This window comes from Cebidichthys violaceus, unplaced genomic scaffold, assembly GCF_023349555.1.
Source record: "Cebidichthys violaceus isolate CVI_PGR_0920_01 unplaced genomic scaffold, fCebVio1.0.p SCAF_47, whole genome shotgun sequence".
NCBI lineage: Eukaryota > Metazoa > Chordata > Actinopteri > Perciformes > Stichaeidae > Cebidichthys > Cebidichthys violaceus.
In genome coordinates this window covers 275915-297303 of record NW_027176672.1, presented here as the reverse complement: position 1 = coordinate 297303, position 21389 = coordinate 275915, and the positions used below count along the sequence as shown (strand labels likewise).

The following is a 21389-nucleotide window of genomic DNA, read 5'->3' as shown; positions in this document are numbered from 1 at the left end:
ATCCATTCAGCTAAATTATTACAAACTGTCTGTTCATTAAATATGTTTTTTATTTAAGAGTTTTCTCATTTTTCACAGGGAGGTTAAAAAATTTTTTTCCACCTTCGCATATTATACTATTACACTTTTTTAATAACATTTCTATGGCATACCATACAATCACAATTTATTTTTTTGCATATTAAGTTATTTTTTATGATCATGTCCAGTTCATAACGAAGCTAAATAAGCCCTGAATTTAAATTATTCACATTAAACAGCTGGTGACGAGAACACAGATCCTACCTGAGAGCTTCAGAGAGCCTCATATATACACACATATGTATACGTATATATATATATATATAAAATAGAAGATACATAGTCATAGTATAACATGTCATAAAAAAGTCATAGTATAACATGTCGAAAAAAAAGTCATAGTAAAGCATGTTGAAAAAAGTCATAGTATAGCATGTCAAAAAAGTCATAGTATAACATGTCATAAAAAAGTCAGTATAACATGTCATAAAAAAGTCGTAGTATAGCATGTCAAAAAAAAGTCATAGTATAACGTCATAAAAAAGTCATAGTATAACATGTCGAAAAAAAGTCATAGTATACATGTCGAAAAGTCAGACTAGCATGTTGAAAAAAGTCATAGTATAACATGTCATAAAAGTCATAGTATAGCATGTCAAAAAAGGCATAGTATAACATGTCATAAAAAGTCATAGTATAACACTGTCGAAAAAAAGTCATAGTATAACATGTTGAAAAAAAGTCAGTATAACATGTCATAAAAAAGTCATAGTATAGCATGTCATAAAAAAGTCATAGTGTAACATGTCGAAAAAAAGTCATAGTATAACATGTCATAAAAAAGTCATAGTATAGGCATGTCATGAAAAAGTCATAGTGTAACATGTTGAAAAAAAGTCATAGTTAGCATGTGAAAAAGAGTCATAGTATAATGTCATAAAAGTCATAGTATAACATGTCGAAAAAAAGTCATAGTATAGCATGTCGAAAAAAGTCATAGTATAACGTCATAAAAAAGTCATAGTATAACATGTCATAAAAAAGTCATAGTATAGCATGGTCATAAAAAAGTCATAGTATAGCATGTTGAAAAAAAGTCATAGTATAGCATGTCAAAAAAGGCATAGTATAACATGTCTTAAAAAAGTCATAGTATAACATGTCGAAAAAAAGTCATAGTATAGCATGTCGAAAAAAGTCAGTATTACGTCATAAAAAAGTCATAGTATAACATGTCGAAAAAAAAGTCATAGTATAGCATGTCGAAAAAAAGTCATAGTATAGCATGTCATAAAAAAGTCAGAGTATAACGTCATAAAAAAGTTGTAGTATAGCAGTCATAAAAAAGTCATAGATAACATGTCGAAAAAAGTCATAGTATAGCATGTCATAAAAAAGTCATAGTATAGCATGTTGAAAAAAAGTCATAGTATAGCATGTCAAAAAAGTCATAGTATAACATGTCATAAAAAAGTCAGTATAACATGTCATAAAAAAGTCATAGTATAACATGTCGAAAAAAGTCATAGGATAGCATGATGAAAAACAGTCATAGTATAACATGTCATAAAATCATAGTATAGCATGTCATAAAAAAGTCATAGTATAACATGTCGAAAAAAAGTCATATAGCATGTTGAAAAAAAGTCATAGTATAGTATGTCATAAAAAAGTCATAGTATAGCATGTCAAAAAAGGCATAGTATAGCTTGTCATAAAAAAGTCATAGTAATAGCATGTCATAAAAAAGTCATAGTATAGCATGTCATAAAAAAGTCATAGTATAGCATGTCATAAAAAAGTCATAGTATAGCATGTCAAAAAAGGCATAGTATGACATGTCATAAAAAGTCATTGTATAACATGTCGAAAAAAAAGTCATAGTATAACATGTCTAAAAAAAGTCAGTATAACATGTCATAAAAAAGTCATAGTATAGCATGTCATAAAAAAGTCATAGTATAACATGTCATAAAAAAGTCATAGTATAGCATGTCATAAAAAAGTCATAGTATAGCATGTTGAAAAAAAGTCATTAGTATAACATGTCGAAAAAGTCATAGTAAGCACGTTGAAAAAGTCACAGTATAACATGTCGAAAAAAAGTCATAGTATAACATGTCGAAAAAAAGTCAGTATAACATGTCATAAAAAAGTCATAGTATAGCATGTCATAAAAAAGTCATAGTATAACATGTCGAAAAAAGTCATAGTATAGCATGTCATAAAAAAGTCATAGTATAGCATGTCATAAAAGTCATAGTATAGCATGTCAAAAAAGTCATAGTATAACATGTCATAAAAAAGTCAGTATAACATGTCATAAAAAAGTCATAGTATAACATGTCGAAAAAAGGTCATAGGATAGCATGTTGAAAAACAGTCATAGTATAACATGTCATAAAATCATAGTATAGCATGTCATAAAAAAGTCATAGTATAACATGTCGAAAAAAAAGTCATATAGCATGTTGAAAAAAAGTCATAGTATAGTATGTCATAAAAAAGTCATAGTATAACGTCATAAAAAAGTCATAGTATAGCATGTCGAAAAAGTCATAGCATAACATGTCGAAAAAAAGTCATAGTATATACATGTCATAAAAAAGTCATAGTATAGCATGTTGAAAAAAGTCATAGTATAGTATGTCATAAAAAAGTCATAGTATAGCATGTCGAAAAAAAGTCATAGTATAGTATGTCATAAAAAAGTCATAGTATAGTATGTCATAAAAAAGTCATAGTATAGCATGTCGAAAAAAAGTCATAGTATAACATGTCGAAAAGAAGTCATAGTATAGTATGTCGAAAAAAAGTCATAGTATAACATGTCATAAAAAAGTTATAGTATAGCATGTCGAAAAAAAGTCATAGTATAACATGTCATAAAAAGTCGTAGTATAGCATGTTGAAAAAAAGTCATAGTATAACATGTCGAAAAAAAGTCATAGTATAACATGTCATAAAAAAGTCATAGTATAGCATGTTGAAAAAAGTCATAGTATAGCATGTCATAAAAGTCATAGTATAGCATGTCATAAAAAAGTCATAGTATAACATGTCGAAAAAAAGTCATAGTATAACATGTCGAAAAAAAGTCATAGTATAACATGTCGAAAAAGTCATAGTATAACATGTCGAAAAAAAGTCATAGTATAGCATGTTGAAAAAAAGTCATAGTATAACATGTCGAAAAAAAGTCATAGTATAGCATGTTGAAAAAGTCATAGTATAGCATGTCAAAAAAGGCATAGTATAGCTTGTCATAAAAAAGTCATAGTATAGCATGTCATAAAAAAGTCATAGTATAGCATGTCATAAAAAAGTCATAGTATAGCATGTCATAAAAAAGTCATAGTATAGCATGTCAAAAAAGGCATAGTATGACATGTCATAAAAAAGTCATAGTATAACATGTCGAAAAAAAGTCATAGTATAACATGTCTAAAAAAAGTCAGTATAACATGTCATAAAAAAGTCATAGTATAGCATGTCATAAAAAAGTCATAGTATAACATGTCATAAAAAAGTCATAGTATAGCATGTCATAAAAAAGTCATAGTATAGCATGTTGAAAAAAAGTCATAGTATAACATGTCGAAAAAGTCATAGTATAGCACGTTGAAAAAGTCACAGTATAACATGTCGAAAAAAAGTCATAGTATAACATGTCGAAAAAAAGTCAGTATAACATGTCATAAAAAAGTCATAGTATAGCATGTCATAAAAAAGTCATAGTATAACATGTCGAAAAAAGTCATAGTATAGCATGTCATAAAAAAGTCATAGTATAGCATGTCATAAAAGTCATAGTATAGCATGTTGAAAAAAAGTCATAGTATAACATGTCGAAAAAAAGTCATAGTATAACATGTCGAAAAAAAAGTCAGTATAGCATGTTGAAAAAAAGTCATAGTATAACATGTCATAAAAAAGTCATAGTATAACATGTTGAAAAAAAGTCATCGTATAAGATGTCGAAAAAAAGTCATAGTATAACATGTCGAAAAAAAGTCATAGTATAACATGTCGAAAAAAAGTCATAGTATCGCATGTCCAAAAAAAGTCATAGTATAACATGTCCAAAAAAACTTCTGGACTTCTGCCCTGCGGCCTCAAGGGGCAGTAATGAGACCATTACATCATTATTACACATTTTAAATGTTTAAAACAAATGACAGGAGACGGGTTTAATGCATATACTGTGAACTTTATCTTCCAACAAAAGGTTTTGAAACAACAAAACAGTTCTCTAACTTTACAAATCTCTCAATTTACTTTTTTTTCTCTTTTTTTCAAAATTTTACTCTTTTTTTAATTTTTTCCTCCTCCAGAAAGTCGTTGACGTCTAGAAAAAAATGACACGATTAAAGTCTTCTGTGACAACATTTAATGTCTGTGAAACAGAAGAGCAATAACTCCATTAAACATTGTGACTTGATGTCGAGGTCTGCTCACTTAAACACCAGCTTAATGAAGTCATAATGAGCAGTAAGTGTGAATAATGAAGAGGAAGAGAAGGCGAGGCTGACCTGAAAGGACTCTTCACTTCTTAGGAGAGCATTCCTTCGCCTGGTGAGCCTGCAGGACGGCGATCGCCTCGTCCACCTGAGCGGAGGACGAGAGAAAGACGATGTAATAATCCAGAGACACCGCTCTCTCCTCTGGATGACGGGTGTGAAGTTACAGCCAGGAGGCTTAGCTTAGCATAGCGACAGACCATCAACTGTCTAAAGGTGACAAAGTCTGCCTACCAGCACCACTAAAGCTCACTAATGAACACCTCGATATCTCGCTTGTTGAATCAGAAGAATGACAAAGAGTGAAAACGACCCGTAGGGCCTATTTCTAAACACCAGCGTCTTTTCTTGAGCCTTTTCAGTGCAGCAGCTCCGAGCGTCGCTCTGCCAGCTGACCGCTGTGAACGTCGGGGTCTCGTACAGTAATGATTCAGCTGCTCATCACTGTGGGTTTACTGACACATCGTTTTTAAAAGGACTTAATGAACTCACAATGAACATGGAGTCAGATACAAACAGCAGTTTTAACAGCTGTAATCTGCACTATTCGGTAACAGCAACTGTGTCATAGCGAGAACCTCAGAGTACCTTAGAGTGCAGGGACTCGGGGGTCTCCAGCATGTGCAGCAGCTCAGAGTTGTCGATCTCCAGCAGCATGCCGGTGATTTTTCCAGCTAAGTTTGGGTGAAGGGAATGAATCACCGGGTACAGTCGCTCCCCTACGCGTCAGAGCAGGGAGACAGGATTAACAACCGAGTTCCTTCAATGGACGTTAAACAGAAGGAGCGGAGTTGAACGGTGGCCCACCGAGAAGCTGCTTCTGATCCATGAGCGGAGCTGCAGCCAACATGGAGGTGGTGAGGGGCTCGTGGCCTTGAATGTGCACCGGTGGCTCCATCACAGGAGCAGGAAAAACCTGCGGAGCGGAACAGGAACAACTGAAGGCTACACAGCGCTGATCTTGATTTCAGTCCTGGTCCCGGTCCAGTAGACTACAGTACCTGTATTCTTGTCACGGGCGCAGGTACAGTAACGACCTGCTGGACGTTCCTCACAGCAGACGAGTACTTGTACTGGCCGCTCCTGGTCATACCAGGCGCGTCGGTACGGCCTCCCACCGTCTGCGTGGCGATGTTATCTAAATGAAGACATCACACGCGTCACAAGTCGCCGTCCTCACGGCCCGAGCTCCCCGCGGTGTCGCACTTACTCGTCTTCTGAGAGGAGCCCATGGTGCGTGGAGCCTGGGTGGAGGCCTGTCGGACCGTAGCGATGGGGGTCGGTCCACGTCGGGGAACAGCGGTACCAACAAACTGGGTCGAGTAGGGGCCTAAAAACCAAGGACGTGCGACATTTACACACAATTACACACATTTACACACATCCATATGTTCATATGTTCATGTGATCACATCCATATATTCATGTGATCACATATCCATATGTTCATGTGATCACATATCCATATGTTCACATATCCATATGTTCATGTGATCACATATCCATATGATCATGTGATCACATATCCATATGATCATGTGATCACATATCCATATGTTCATGTGATCACATATCCATATGTTCATGTGATCACATATCCATATGATCATGTGATCACATGAACATATGTTCATGTGATCACATGAACGAGGACTCACCCTGCAGTCTGGGAGGTTGTCCCGTCCAGCGAGGGACTGGCCTCATGCTGCTGACGGCGTTGTGGTTGTAGAAGGATCGAGCTGGAGGCTGAGGACACATCGTGTTACATTACAGGTCCACCTCTGGATCACAAGTCATTTAGCTTCTGTTATTTAACAGACAGCAGCAGGTCAGTGAAGTTTATGGATCTGTTTCTCTACGCTCTATTCTTACTCTACTCTGATAGAAACATGCTAACACCAACACACGAGACAGGGAAACACCGCTCCAATTGCATTTAGTAATATCTGACAAAACTTTAAAGGGACATATTCTAAATCTTTGTAAAATGCTAGTTTAACTAGTAATCCAGAGGTTGGTCATCCATTAAAGGGACTTCATCTTAGAGTTGTGTTTTGCTGCCACACTGGTTGGTTTGATTTAAACTCTTTAAAGTGAACTCATCCGACTAGACACTCATTCTGGATGCATAAATCATTACTGACAATCAATCAAACACCTGATTTTAACATAATGAACATGAGATTGCCTCTTTATCGCCGGTCAACCCTCGTACCTGAGGAACCGTCATGTAGTACCCGGCCTGCTGGTATGAGTCGATGATGGGACTCGTCATGGTCCTCAGGGTGGCGAGTCTCTGCATGTACTTGTTGGTCAGGATGGCTTTACGCTCCTCCCTCCGCTGAGCCAGAGCCACGTACAGAGGCTTGGTGGCGACGATCCTCCCGTTCATCTCGGTCACGGCTTTCGTCGCTTCCTCGGGCGACGAGAAGCAGACGAAGCCGAAGCCTTTACTTTGAGAGCCGTCCGTCATCACCTGCCAACGAGGAAACCTTTAGTGTACTCGACACGGAGCGGCAGACCTGAGACTAGACTAACAAACCTTTAATGTACTCGACACGGAGCGGCAGACCTGAGACTAGACTAACAAACCTTTAATGTACTCGACACGGAGCGGCAGACCTGAGACTAGACTAACAAACCTTTAATGTACTCGACACGGAGCGGCAGACCTGAGACTAGACTAACAAACCTTTAATGTACTCGACACGGAGCGGCAGACCTGAGACTAGACTAACAAACCTTTAATGTACTCGACACGGAGCGGCAGACCTGAGACTAGACTAACAAACCTTTAATGTACTCGACACGGAGCGGCAGACCTGAGACTAGACTAACAAACCTTTAATGTACTCGACACGGAGCGGCAGACCTGAGACTAGACTAACAAACCTTTAATGTACTCGACACGGAGCGGCAGACCTGAGACTAGACTAACAAACCTTTAATGTACTCGACACGGAGCGGCAGACCTGAGACTAGACTAACAAACCTTTAATGTACTCGACACGGAGCGGCAGACCTGAGACTAGACTAACAAACCTTTAATGTACTCGACACGGAGCGGCAGACCTGAGACTAGACTAACAAACCTTTAATGTACTCGACACGGAGCGGCAGACCTGAGACTAGACTAACAAACCTTTAATGTACTCGACACGGAGCGGCAGACCTGAGACTAGACTAACAAACCTTTAATGTACTCGACACGGAGCGGCAGACCTGAGACTAGACTAACAAACCTTTAATGTACTCGACACGGAGCGGCAGACCTGAGACTAGACTAACAAACCTTTAATGTACTCGACACGGAGCGGCAGACCTGAGACTAGACTAACAAACCTTTAATGTACTCGACACGGAGCGGCAGACCTGAGACTAGACTAACAAACCTTTAATGTACTCGACACGAAGCGGCAGACCTGAGACTAGACTAACAAACCTTTAATGTACTCGACACGGAGCGGCAGACCTGAGACTAGACTAACAAACCTTTAATGTACTCGACACGGAGCGGCAGACCTGAGACTAGACTAACAAACCTTTAATGTACTCGACACGGAGCGGCAGACCTGAGACTAGACTAACAAACCTTTAATGTACTCGACACGAAGCGGCAGACCTGAGACTAGACTAACAAACCTTTAATGTACTCGACACGGAGCGGCAGACCTGAGACTAGACTAACAAACCTTTAGTGTACTCGACACGGAGCGGCAGACCTGAGGCTAGACTAACAAACCTTTAGTGTACTCGACACGGAGCGGCAGACCTGAGACTAGACTAACAAACCTTTAATGTACTCGACACGGAGCGGCAGACCTGAGACTAGACTAACAAACCTTTAATGTACTCGACACGGAGCGGCAGACCTGAGACTGTTCTGTGCGAGTACTCTCCGTGTTCTCTCGTTACCTTGGCGCTGGTGATGGTTCCATAAGGAGCAAACTCCTTCCGGAGTCTCTCGTCGTCGATGCCGTCGTCCAGGTTCTTCACGTACAGGTTCACCCCCTGGAACCAGACAGGGAGAAATGCAACGTCTTCGTCTGTCCTCTTTATAAGCAGTTTAACTTCTCACGACATTTTGAAAAGGCCACATCCGACTTTGTGAATCACTCACTAAGCAAAACAATGATTTGAAACAGCACCGGCTCTCAGCTGAACTACCTTTGATGGTTTAACTTCTACATAAAACATGAATGAATCCATAATAACCATATCGGACGTCTCCAGACGCTCACCTGATAGCGCTGGATGCGGTCCTGCTTGATCTGGTCAAACCTGCGCTTCAGTTCTCCCTGACGCTCCAGACGCTTCTGAGCCCGACCGACGTAGAGGATCTTCCCACTCAGGTCCTTCCCGTTCATTTCATCGACCGCCTGGAGAACAAGAGGAGCATCCACACCTTCATCATCTACAGTAGTGAACGACACTGACACCAATAGAAGTGAGTAGTTCAGTACATGAATTCTTCATACTCATAGGACATTAGTATTTACACATTACTAAATTACATTTAGTAGACGCTTTTATCCAAAGCGACTTACAATTCAGTATCTATCTATACACCGTAGACGCAGCTACGGGAGCAACTTTTGGGGTTAAGTGTCTTGCTCAAGGACACCATGACATGAGACTAGTGGAGCAGGAGCCGGGGATCGAACCACCAACCCTCTGATTGAAAGGCGGCCCTGCTCTCCACTCAACCTGGTCACCCACACATGGAGCATGAAGTAGTGATGTCAGCGTGTAGACTAACATGCATTAGTTATAGAACATATTATATTTCATATATTTCATCAGGTCTGAGTTGTCGGTAAACCTTTGATCGATGCTGCCTTAAGGTCAGTGTAATGAGTGTGTGCACACTACCTTCTGAGCGTCCTCGTGGTTAGCGTAGTTTACGAAGCCAAATCCTCGTGAGCGCCCCCTCTCGTCCTTCATCACCCGCACACTGAGAGTCCTCCCTGACGGTTTGAGCACAAAACAGTCTCTACTGATGCTCAAAGTGTTAACATGTGTTTGTAAAACAGCTTTATACGACTGGGTTCCATTAACTACCCCGACTGTGGCAGCCCCCCCGTGTCACAGTGAACCAAACATATTCACACCTCCTCAGGTGGGCCGGCTGGGAAACTAGCAAGAGTACGATAGACTTAAAGAAATATCCAACCTTAACAGTGAATCTGCAGAGTAGCTAGTAAATAAATGTGTTCCAGTTAAAAGTACAATATCTCAGAGATGTAGTGGAGTAGAAGTACGAAATGACATAAAATGGAAATACTCAAGTAAAGTAGGAGTAGCCTAAATGTGCTTAGTGACATTCTACCACTGCTAAAGCACACAATTATTTGCAAGAGCACCAAAATCTAGACCCGGCCTTCTCAGACCCGGCCGTCACAGACCCGGCCGTCACAGACCCGGCCGTCACAGACCCGGCCTTCACAGACCCGGCCTTCACAGACCCGGCCTTCACAGACCCGGTCGTCACAGACCCGGCCGTCACAGACCCGGCCTTCTCAGACCCGGCCTTCTCAGACCCGGCCGTCACAGACCCGGCCTTCACAGACCCGGCCTTCTCAGACCCGGCCGTCACAGACCCGGCCGTCACAGACCCGGCCGTCACAGACCCGGCCTTCACAGACCCGGCCGTCACAGACCCGGCCTTCACAGACCCGGCCTTCTCAGACCCGGCCGTCACAGACCCGGCCTTCACAGACCCGGCCTTCACAGACCCGGCCGTCACAGACCCGGCCTTCTCAGACCCGGCCGTCACAGACCCGGCCTTCTCAGACCCGGCCGTCACAGACCCGGCCTTCACAGACCCGGCCTCTAAATGTTGCTGTCAAAGTTCACCAGATTGATGCATTCAACCTATAAAAAGGTACAACATTTACAGGTCCATGGTCCACCCACCACAGACTCCCAGGATCCTGTGGGGATCACTGCTGTGGCTTTCAATCCATCACAGAGAAGTTCCTCTAACTGAGAAGGAGAGCAACACAAAGACTAACTACATTGTGCTTTCTTACCAAATGCCGTAAAGATGTCCTTGAGTTTCTCGTCAGTGTAGTCTTCACCAAAGTTTTTGATGTAGACGTTGGTGAACTTCATGGCTTTGGTGCCAAACTCCATCTCTCTCTCCTTACGGGACTTAAAGTGACCAACAAAGCTGCAGACAGAACCAAACCCGCCGAGGGAACGACGAAGACAACAGGAAGAAGATCAGTTCATAAAAGTTAGTGTTTGGCTTCAGCGCACAGCATCAGAAACACCAGGAGACCGTTAACGAGGACAAACATCAAGAACACAACATCAACGATATCAGTGAGACAACAAAGATTACTTCTCAGCAGACAACATTAAGAACAGATATGAATGTTTCTCCTCCCATCATGAAGGGAAACCTTCTCTGTACGGACTGACGTTCTGATGATCTTAGTCCTAAAGTCACGACACACACAGACAACAGACCTACACACAGATCCTCCTCATTCACTGACCTAAGCAGGGACAACTGACATGTTTCCCCCAGAAAATGGGCCTTTGGGTTGACAATGCCAGATTCCAAATGTTTACCTGTCTTTACACTGAGCAAGAAAACATGGAGAAGTCATCCAGCGTTAATGTACAGCTCATATACTCAACGTGCATATATACGCACACACTGTCTGTGTGTGTGTGTGTGTGTGTGTGTGTGTGTGTGTGTGTGTGTGTGTGTGTGTGTGTGTGTGTGTGTGTATATATATATATATATATATTCTGCACTACTCTTTGCCTCAGCGTACTGTTCTTACCAATCTGTTGAGATTGTTTTGAGTTCACTCACACTTTCCTGTCGTTCAGCAGCATCCCGTTCATGGTGTCGATGGCCCGGTTTGCAGCCTCGTGGGTCTCAAAGTGAACAAATCCATAACCTTTGGAGCCTTTCTCGTCACAAACGACCTGCGCAGACAAAGAGCTTTAAAGACACGACCGTTACGGAGCTTCTGCAGCAAGAAGAAAAGCCCTCGTATTCTAAGTTAAATGAGTGTGCATCAGCAGTCCGTGCTCCATCCCGCTCAGAGATGCCGGCCGCCTACCGAGACTTCAGCTTCATCCGGTTATCAGTTGAATCAATTTGCACATTCGTTTGTGACGTTACCCCCCCCCCAACCTTAAAAACACGCCTGTACCAACGCACCTGAGACGAGAACTGACAAAATCTGATTGACACCAAAACCATGATCACTTGCGCTCGTTAAACCGATTCTTGATCAAGTCCTGACACATTGTGGAACCGGTTCTCAAGGCAGAATAATAACTAGAACATGTTAGTTAATGATGTTGGCCTGTTTTAAAAAATAAAAAAGATCATGTAGGAGATTACTACTCACACACAGTAATGAGTAGTAATCTCAACACATCATGTAGGAGATGAGAGCATCAACCACGCAGTCAGGAATCAAGAGGATGACGAGGACACTCACCTTGCAGGACAGAATATTGCCAAAGGCTGAGAAGGTGTCATACAGCGCCTTGTTGTCTATCGACTCGTCCATGTTCTTGATGAAGATGTTTCCCACGCCAGACTTCCTGAGTCCCGGGTCACGCTGAGACCACATGATACGGATCGGCCGACCCTTGATAACGTCGTAGTTCATCGTATCCAGGGCGCACTCCGCTAAGAAGATGATGATGATGATGATGATGATGATGATGATGATGATGATGATGAGAAGAAGAAGAAGAAGAATACTACAACAATCACAAAGTTCAATTATTTTAAGTCATAAATGTACAAATGCTCTCCTCAAAGATGCCGGAATGAACTCCGGTAATTTTAACTCACCAGCTGTAAAACACACTCCATTAAAACTCAACAAACGTTTACCAACATGTTTTCTATTTCCAATTGAGGGGAGAGGAAACGCACGGTGCACAGAGGATTGAGGGTGTTTCAGGAGCGCGTAGGATACACACGTATCCTTCAAAGTCTCCTAAACGAAGGACTCTGTCCTCGGTAGGATTGGAACGGTCCTTCGGTGCGAATCAATGTCGTAGCATCGCTGAAGGATCCATTCCTTGACTTTGAGAAACACCCTCAGTCACATTCAACTTCCTTTTATCAAAACAGAATAATCCGATTGGTTGAGCGACATCACTTGAGGATAGGGTTCTAGTGTTTGCGTGATAAGAAGTGGCAATTCATTTTTTGAAGATATCAGCTGAATACTAGTTTAACATAAACATCAAACACGTTCTATTGAACAACACTTATTCTGATATTGTTATCAGCTGATCCATTTGGAGTCTCATCCCTACACAACCATGACAACATCAACCCTTTTCTACACTTGATTCATCTCTTAATCCTGCTTTTAGGCCCATGCCTATCTCTAGACCACTGCAGTGGATCCACAGAGGGTGACACAGTCCAGAGCATTCCTTTGAGAAACATTTAAGAACGTCCATTTCATTTATTGCATCTTTACATTTTAACAAAAACGGCTACGTTACCATCCGCCGGCTGCTGGAAGTTAATGTAGGCGTATCCCAGAGATCTGCGGGTGATGATGTCACGGCACACACGGATGGACATGATTGGTCCGGCAGGAGAGAACTTCTGGTAGAGCATGGCCTCCGTGACGTCGGGGTGCAGGTCGCCTACATACAGAGAGGCGAGGGGGTACGACGGTGCACTGCTGTTCATCTTGGCTGACAGCTAGTTCAAGAAAGAAAGAATGTTATGAGTCTTACACTGCATGACTTGTTAAAACAATAAACAAGCTGACACACAAAGACTACATCCTCTGAGTAGCCACTTTATTAGGTACACAAAGTTACATCCCATGCAAACCTTCACAAACAGCTGAGCAACAACTTCTACCTTCACAGACTCAGTTAGTCTAAAATGGCGGTAACAGTCAAACTGATCGCCCTCCACTGCGACCTCCTTTACATTCAGAACCAGCAAACAAAGGGTTTGGTTTTTGCAGGTTTTGCATTTTTTTGACAGTTTACACCGACAAAACAAAACATTTTTGTGGATGGTGCTGAAAAATGTAATTGTCTAGAGGCTTGTATACTAACTGCAACATCAAAACAAAAACAACAACAACAACAACAACACATATCTGTACTGGCTCATATGGGTCAACAATCGGCACTTGTTATTGTTATCTTTGGTAAAACCGTGATATGATCCGAATCACGATGATTTGCACCACAACTTGTTTATTAGGTCTGTAGAGTTTAAATATAATATATAAATATATAATATTATAATATATAATATAAATATTTATTTAGCCAACTATGTGAACACATAAACCATGTGTGGTTACTAAAGTAAATACAAAAGTGAAGTATGCTAATAATCACGTGGAGAGAAGGGGTGTGGCTAAATGCTCGAGAAGAGGCGTGGCTAAACGTTGGAGAGGTGAAAAGGTCCCGCGATCTTAAAAAAAACAAAAAAAACCGTCTGACACAAATTAAACATTTACCGAAGTTTTATCAACTAATTCTGTCAGAAGTTAAATAAACTAATCCGGATATGACTACAGAAAAGTGACCAAATTAAAAAGGGTCGTAAAAGATTAACGTTAACTGACTTGCTAGCAAAAACACACTTAAGCTAGCTAAAGTTAAAACGAGCTCAACTTTAACGGCACACCTTTTCTTCGACCGCTTCACATTGAAAGTTGGCCGACATCTGCGGCAGTTGAAGCAACTCTCAGTCTACAGAGAAGCCGATTAAAACTGGTTTAAGATGAAGGTTACTTACGGCTTTCTTAAATAGCTAACGCTGTCCGGATAACTGTTGATACTAGTCTCAGTGTAGCGGCTCGTTTCCACATGGACGACGTGACGTCGTTTTCGTTTAATTACGACCGTGGAACACCTGCAGCGCTCCCTCCGCGCGTAGTCGTTTCAATTAAGCTGTGAGAGGGCCAGAGAGGTCGACTGGCGTGATCATTCCGCGATGAAAAGTACTTCCCACACATCGAGGGCTAAAACTCTTATTTTTTTCTTCCAAAATAAAATCACAGCCCTTCCACAATTTAGTCACCAAATCTCAGCTTCAAAACTGTCTTTATTAACTACTAAATCATATTAAACTTCCTTGTGAACAAAAAAAGAAGACGTAATTAGCCCGTTATCTTAAACGAAACTTTATTTCACTGAATGGTCTTTGACACTTTCCTATTTCTTACATGTATAGTGAAACTAGAATGGTTTTAAGATACATAAACACAAAGCTAGAATTACACCAACCATTTGTTTATCTCCATTTCGTCATTGCTTTTTTTTTAGAGCTATTCTAAAATCTTCACAACCACGTGTGTGCACTGGGTAATAATAGACTGTTACAGAAGCAAATTTTTTTTTAGCCATAAGACTTGTCAGTAAAAACAAAGCAAGTAGATACCTGATATACAGACAGGCTTCGTTCCACATTCACTAACTGCATTTTCATCAAGCATAATAATAAACTGACATGGATTTTTTTTTTCCCTCAACAGAAGATTATTTCAATTCATTGGAGCATCGTCAGAGTAAACAGACTGTCAGCTATGGTGTGGAATGGTGTCTTTCAACTACAATATGTGGAATGTAGTGGTGATAAATGGTATTGTGACACTGAGCTTCTTTCCAAAAAAGTGATGACTTGGGACTTTTTCCCAAATTTGCCCCCTTCAAAATAGACCTGATTTTTGAGGCGACCGTTCTCGCCAGCTATCCTTAAGAAGCAGCGATGCACCTGGGTGGAAACTGACATCAGGACTTATCTATCTGAGTTCTGGTCTGACTCTTTCCCTTTGACATTTCTAAAAACAACAAGCAGATGCTGCCAGAGGCTGCAGAGAAAGCCAGGCACAGATTTTTTTTGTGTTTTTTTTTGTTGGAGAAAACAACCGCTTTAAGAGGAATATTTTGCAAGCAGGGTTGATACAGTGTGGTAAGACATTTTTTTTTCTCAATTAACATCAATAAAAGGTTACTTTAGGTTTTACATACAGATGATAGTCAATCTTGCAAAATACATGGAACCACATTTACGCACATACAATTTTCATTGTACTGAGATCAAGCAGCACCTGAACAGTGAGTAAAACTACAATGACAATCCATACTAAAGTTAAAAAATAAAATAAAACAATAAAATAAAATAAAAACGGAGCACTGCCTTTCCGAAAGCCTAATAATGTGGAATGTCTGAACAAATCTAACATGACAATTTAAGGGGTCCCTTAAAACTTTGAAACTGTGAATTTGTGAACATGATCAAGGAGCATTACACCAAGATGTCAGTGTCACAATACAGCCTGCCTCCCTTCTGTATGAGCCCACAGCAGAATCGCAGTTGGTTGTTAATACAGGATTGTAGTGTGCCTGGAAATTCAAACACAAACAAAAAAAACAAAAACAAAAAAATAACTGTTTTGGGGTTGTGAAGCAAATGGTACGCCTACCATCACAGTGTTTGGTGGAAATCAACTGCCAGTATAATTACCATACAATAAAACCTGTAAATATCATGAGGAATCACAAATAAGAAAGTAACAAAAATAAAATAAAAAGCACAACAAACTAGCTGGGACAAAGGGATTTGGAAGGACGATTAGAATTCACAACAACCCCCCCTCCCACCCCAGACCACACACACACACACACACACACACACACACACACACACACACACACACACACACACACACTGTCATATCCGTTCACACTTGCTCTCTCACTACATACAAACACACACACACACACACACACACACACACACACACACACACACACAAAACGCCAACAAAAACAACAGCAACATGGACTCACTAATCAATACAACATGTTTCCACAAAGTGACTGAATCTACTAACTGAAAATCACCCTGTCACCTCACAGAGAACTGAGAGGGGTAAACTAGTTGGTCAGGAGCAATTCAGGCTGCTTGTCATACAGAAGTGGGAGGAGCTGATGGAGTGGGGGGCATGTATATAAGCTGTCTGTGTTTAAGATAAGAGTGTAGGTGGATTAACAGTGCAATTCCATTAGTTTTCCCCGTCTCCGGTCTCTCCCTCATCTGCCTGGTTTTCTGATGTCCACAGCTGTGAACAGAGACAGGGAGACGTTACAGTTTATTGAGTATACTTTGAGTTAAACACCGGGATCAATCGGCAGGGGAAAGAAAAACTCACGGTCAGGTTGTCCCTTAGTAGTTGCATGATCAGGGTGCTGTCTTTGTAAGAATCCTCGTTCAAAGTGTCGAGTTCAGCGATGGCGTCATCAAACGCCTGAAATACAAAGAGTGCAAATTGTTATTTAAACTTAAGTAATCCAGCAGCATCCTTGCACCAACTATGCAAAACAGAACATTTCTTTGAGCTGGTCAGCACTAAAGAAAATAACCGTACAAGGTTAATTTATTGTCATTGAACAACACAGGGTTGCACAATGACATGCAGTTCGTAGCGCCAAAAAGAAAACCAAACTAAAGCTGCTCTGCATTCTGGTGGTTCGGCAGCTGATACTTAATAACCGGTAACAGGCTGTGGCTGGATGGGTATCATCTTGTAATCATTTTTGGGCTCTTCGCAGGCACCTCTTCTCACCGATGCTCGGTAGATAGATGGGCACCAGTGATGAAAATGTACCCACGATTTCTGGCCATTTATGATGTTTGTGTTCAATTCAAATTACAGTTAACGGTCTCAAAACTATGACATTAGGCTTCAGTTCATACCCCCTTAGCCAGAGCGCAAGCCTGGTCCGGGTTGTTGAGGATTTCATAGTAGAAGACTGAGAAGTTGAGGGCCAGGCCAAGCCGGATTGGGTGTGTTGGCTGCATCTCCCCCTTGCTGATGTCAAAAGCTTGCTGGTACGCCTGCTGGGAATTGTCCACGGTATCTTTAGGCAGAAAAATATGAACAAAAAATGTACCTTGACTATTTAAAAGACATTTTAAAGCAGTGTTTTAGTGTTTTTTGGGCCACCTGGGAGCAGCCAAACAAGCAACAAACAGTGGCATACTGTACTGTCAAACAGGGAGAAACACCATCATTTATTTGGACTAATCTTTGTGTCTGCCTAACCTCCTTTATCTTTGTTTCAGTCACTACTATGTCCTGAGAAATGTCTGTCTCTTTAGGTGCTAAATGCTCCACTGTGTTCGCTATGAGTGGCCCAACGTTGACAGCTTGCCCTCTGTATGTCAACTGCTGTCTGCTGGAAACAAAGTGGATAAGAGTGGTAGTGAGAGGGAATCAAACAGACGTCGTTGGGCCACGTAGAGCTGAGAGGGACTGCACAGCAATGCTCTGTGGGACCCTTTAATAGTTATTTGACCCATTGTTATTATATCATTTACATTAATGCAGCTTTAAGTACATTGTTACAGCACATATTCATAATATTGACCATGTCCTCACTTACCCTTCTTAGTATCCCCAGATGCAACCTCAGACAGGTATCTATAATAGTCGCCTTTCATCTTCAGATAGAATACCTTGCTCTCAGCAGCAGTTGCATTGCTAATGAGAAAGTTGTCCAGTAGCCCCTGAAAACAACAATTAAATAGCTCAGTTGTGTGTTGATCAGGCTAAATGACACACAAGCAACTATCTTTACAAGTGTATGAATTTGGGACTGTTTGTATTCGCCACAAAAACAAGAAATCCCTTACGAGCACATCATGGCAGATTTCCTGCAGCTCGGCTTCGATCTTCTCCCGGTATTCACGTGCCATCTGCTGCTTTTTGTCATTGCCCTCGGTCTTCTGCTCGATGCTGGAGATGACTCGCCAGGATGAGCGGCGTGCTCCCACCACGTTCTTGTAGGCGACGGAGAGGAGGTTGCGCTCCTCATTTGACAGCTCGGCACCTTGCTCCGTCACCGACTTCATGGCTGCAGCCATGTCGTCGTAGCGCTCAGCCTGCTCAGCGAGCTTGGCCTTCTGTACCAGGTCGTTCTTATCCATTTTCTAAACTGGGGGAGGGAAGAAGAAATACAAATAGTACAGGTTATGTGCAGTTAAATCAAAAGACAAGACAGCTCTCACGTTGTCCATTCACTGGACATTTCTGTGTTTGTACATTGAGTGTCATGAACTGATTTTATTTTGCCTGGTAGACCAGGAAACACTGCATCCAATAGAAAGTGAGGATAAGCAGTGCGAACTGGGCCCATTGGCAAGTGGGTCAACCACACAACCATCACTAGCTAATGCTAGCTGCCGTTACCGTCAGATTGATAGATCCTTTATCGTCTCTAACCACCGTCATCAACCTAATCACGACTGAATCAACAGTCTGGGCGTCTTAACGATGATACCAAATGTGAGACACACACACGGGTTCCTGGCTTGAGGAACGATGTTTTAAAACGACACTTGGGTTTTTAATGCCCTCCCCTTATGTTCCTAGCATGGTACATTTCGCTAACTGATACCAACGTTAGCTTTGGTAAACGCGATCGATCTGATTCACAATTTTGTTTTGCTCCCCATTTACATTAGCGACCTAACAGGCTTAGATAACGTTATATTGCTGCTAATCTGTCGTTATTTGTTAGTGGAGTGGCTAACAGTTAGCTAAGCTAGCGTCGTCTAATGTAGCTAGATAACGGTTAGTAGGCCAGCGTGACCAACGGCTGACTTTCGTTTGTTAAAATAAATCAATTAAATACACGGTTAGGGTGTTGGCAATCCATTTTTAAAATACTATGAACAGAATATACAAATATTCTACTGGGATGTCTGAACGTTGCTTTTGGCGTTTTAATTCATTTTCTAACAGCTGTATATCACGGCCCGCCCAGGATGAGCGAGCCTGTCAGAACAAAAAGTGTCATGGAATCCGTCCGTCCGTTAGCTCACGAGCGTTAGCTGCTAGCTCGCTAGCGTTAGCAGCTAGCTAGCGCGCGCTAACCCACTTGCCTTTCAACAAACCTCCGCGAGCTCGGTCCGTTATCGTGACGGCTTCAACCTGGACACGATGGCACGGCTGTTCTAAGATTGAGCTCCTCGTGCAAATATATAGTATGCTAATGCGCTTTGTATAAGTACGACGTTATTACACTTACAATATTGGCGACTTTAAGTCCTGCTTTTTTTCTCTTCCTCTCTCTCTCGCTCTCTCGTTCTCGCTCTCTCTCTCTCTCTCTCTCTCTCTCTCTCTCTCTCTCTCTCTCTCTCTCTCTCTCTCTCTCTCTCTGGTCAATTCAGCCTCCGTCCTCCGTGTCGTCGTTCAGGGCAGTAATTACCACTTCCGCTTCACAACCACTTCTGACCACTTCTGTTTCCTCGTTCCTCACCACACATCTGTGTATATATATATATATGTATATATATACATACATGTATATATACGTATATATATATATACGTATATATATATATATATATATATATATATATATATATATATATATATATATATATATATATATATATACAACATGTATAACAGAGATACTCAACAGCTCACATACTGGGTGTGCTTATGTCACATTCTCATAATCTATTTTTTCACAGTAAACGGTTCATTTATAGGATTTTATTTATTTATTAAAATGTATTCAAAGTGAATAATGGATATTGTTTGGTTAAATCGTTACACTACTGTTTAGTTAGTTAATTTTATATTATTTTATTTCATTTTATATATTGTGCATTTTTATATCTAATATTTTTACTGTTATTCTTATTGTATATATTGAGCATTTGATATTTGATATTTTCATTTGATATTTTTACTCTTATTTTTATTTGCCTTTACCATAATTGCTGCTGTAACAAAAAAATGTCCCCTTGCGGGATTAATAAAGTAAGTAACTATCTATTAATAAAGTATCTATCTACTAATAAAGTATCTATCGACTAATAAAGTATCTATCTATCTATCTATCTATTAATAAAGTATCTATTAATAAAGTATCTATTAATAAAGTATCTATTAATAAAGTATCTATATATTAATAAAGTATCTATTAATAAAGTATCTATGTATCTTAATGTAGCTGCTTCTAACTCGTACATTATTGACATTATTCATTTCTATTATGTCTGCTTCAACATGAGAACCGTCACACATTATATAACTATATAAACTATTTTGGACATTGGAAGCGTCTTATTGGTTGTAATTGTGAGGTGGCAGACAGCTGCCCCGGCGTGTTGGTGTGTTGGTGAGTTGGTGTGTTGGTGAGTTGGTGTGTTGGTGAGTTGGTGTGTTGGTGAGTTGGTGTGTTGGTGTGTTGGTAAGTTGGTGTGTTGGTGACTTGGGGTGTTGGTGACTTGGTGTGTTGGTGACTTGGTGTGTTGGTGTGTTGGTGACTTGGTGTGTTGGTGACTTGGTGTGTTGGTGTGTTGGTGAGTTGGTGTGTTGGTGAGTTGGTGTGTTGGTGACTTGGTGTGTTGGTGACTTGGTGTGTTGGTGTGTTGGTGAGTTGGTGAGTTGGTGAGTTGGTGTGTTGGTGAGTTGGTGTGTTGGTGAGTTGGTGTGTTGGTGTGTTGGTAAGTTGGTGTGTTGGTGACTTGGGGTGTTGGTGACTTGGTGTGTTGGTGACTTGGTGTGTTGGTGTGTTGGTGACTTGGTGTGTTGGTGACTTGGTGTGTTGGTGACTTGGTGTGTTGGTGTGTTGGTGAGTTGGTGTGTTGGTGACTTGGTGTGTTGGTGACTTGGTGTGTTGGTGTGTTGGTGAGTTGGTGTGTTGGTGAGTTGGTGAGTTGGTGTGTTGGTGAGTTGGTGACTTGGTGTGTTGGTGACTTGGTGTGTTGGTGTGTTGGTGACTTGGTGTGTTGGTGTGTTGGTGACTTGGTGTGTTGGTGACTTGGTGTGTTGGTGGGTTGGTGACTTGGTGCTC

The 21389-nt window shown here is 40.9% G+C and overlaps 2 protein-coding genes across 4 annotated transcripts; both read right to left on the bottom strand.

Annotated features, from left to right (window-relative positions):
• Positions 1–4210: 4210 nt before the first annotated feature.
• Positions 4211–14604, bottom strand: pabpc1l (poly(A) binding protein, cytoplasmic 1-like). Of its 3 annotated transcripts, none has more exons than XM_068729772.1 (17): positions 14308–14604; positions 13041–13245; positions 12011–12204; positions 11371–11486; positions 11045–11131; positions 10574–10713; positions 9414–9508; positions 8783–8920; positions 8457–8552; positions 6757–7017; positions 6200–6287; positions 5752–5871; positions 5543–5679; positions 5349–5457; positions 5130–5260; positions 4554–4629; positions 4211–4417 (listed from the first exon to the last, which is right to left on the bottom strand). In XM_068729772.1, exons 2-16 carry the CDS (start codon positions 13231–13233, stop codon positions 4567–4569), a joined length of 1968 nt encoding a protein of 655 aa, XP_068585873.1. In that variant the 5' UTR covers positions 13234–13245; positions 14308–14604; the 3' UTR covers positions 4211–4417; positions 4554–4566. The 3 variants fall into 3 exon arrangements, with proteins under 3 accessions (XP_068585873.1, XP_068585872.1, XP_068585874.1); XM_068729771.1 differs by having other exon boundaries at positions 4211–4369; XM_068729773.1 differs by lacking the exon at positions 11045–11131 and having other exon boundaries at positions 4211–4369.
• Positions 14605–14679: 75 nt separating this feature from the next.
• On the bottom strand, positions 14680–19770 carry LOC137887017 (14-3-3 protein beta/alpha-1-like). The gene is made up of 6 exons (XM_068729776.1): positions 19608–19770; positions 18211–18512; positions 17961–18084; positions 17272–17435; positions 16727–16822; positions 14680–16636 (listed from the first exon to the last, which is right to left on the bottom strand). Exons 2-6 carry the CDS (start codon positions 18502–18504, stop codon positions 16580–16582), a joined length of 735 nt encoding a protein of 244 aa, XP_068585877.1. The 5' UTR covers positions 18505–18512; positions 19608–19770; the 3' UTR covers positions 14680–16579.
• Between the last annotated feature and the right edge of the window lie 1619 nt (positions 19771–21389).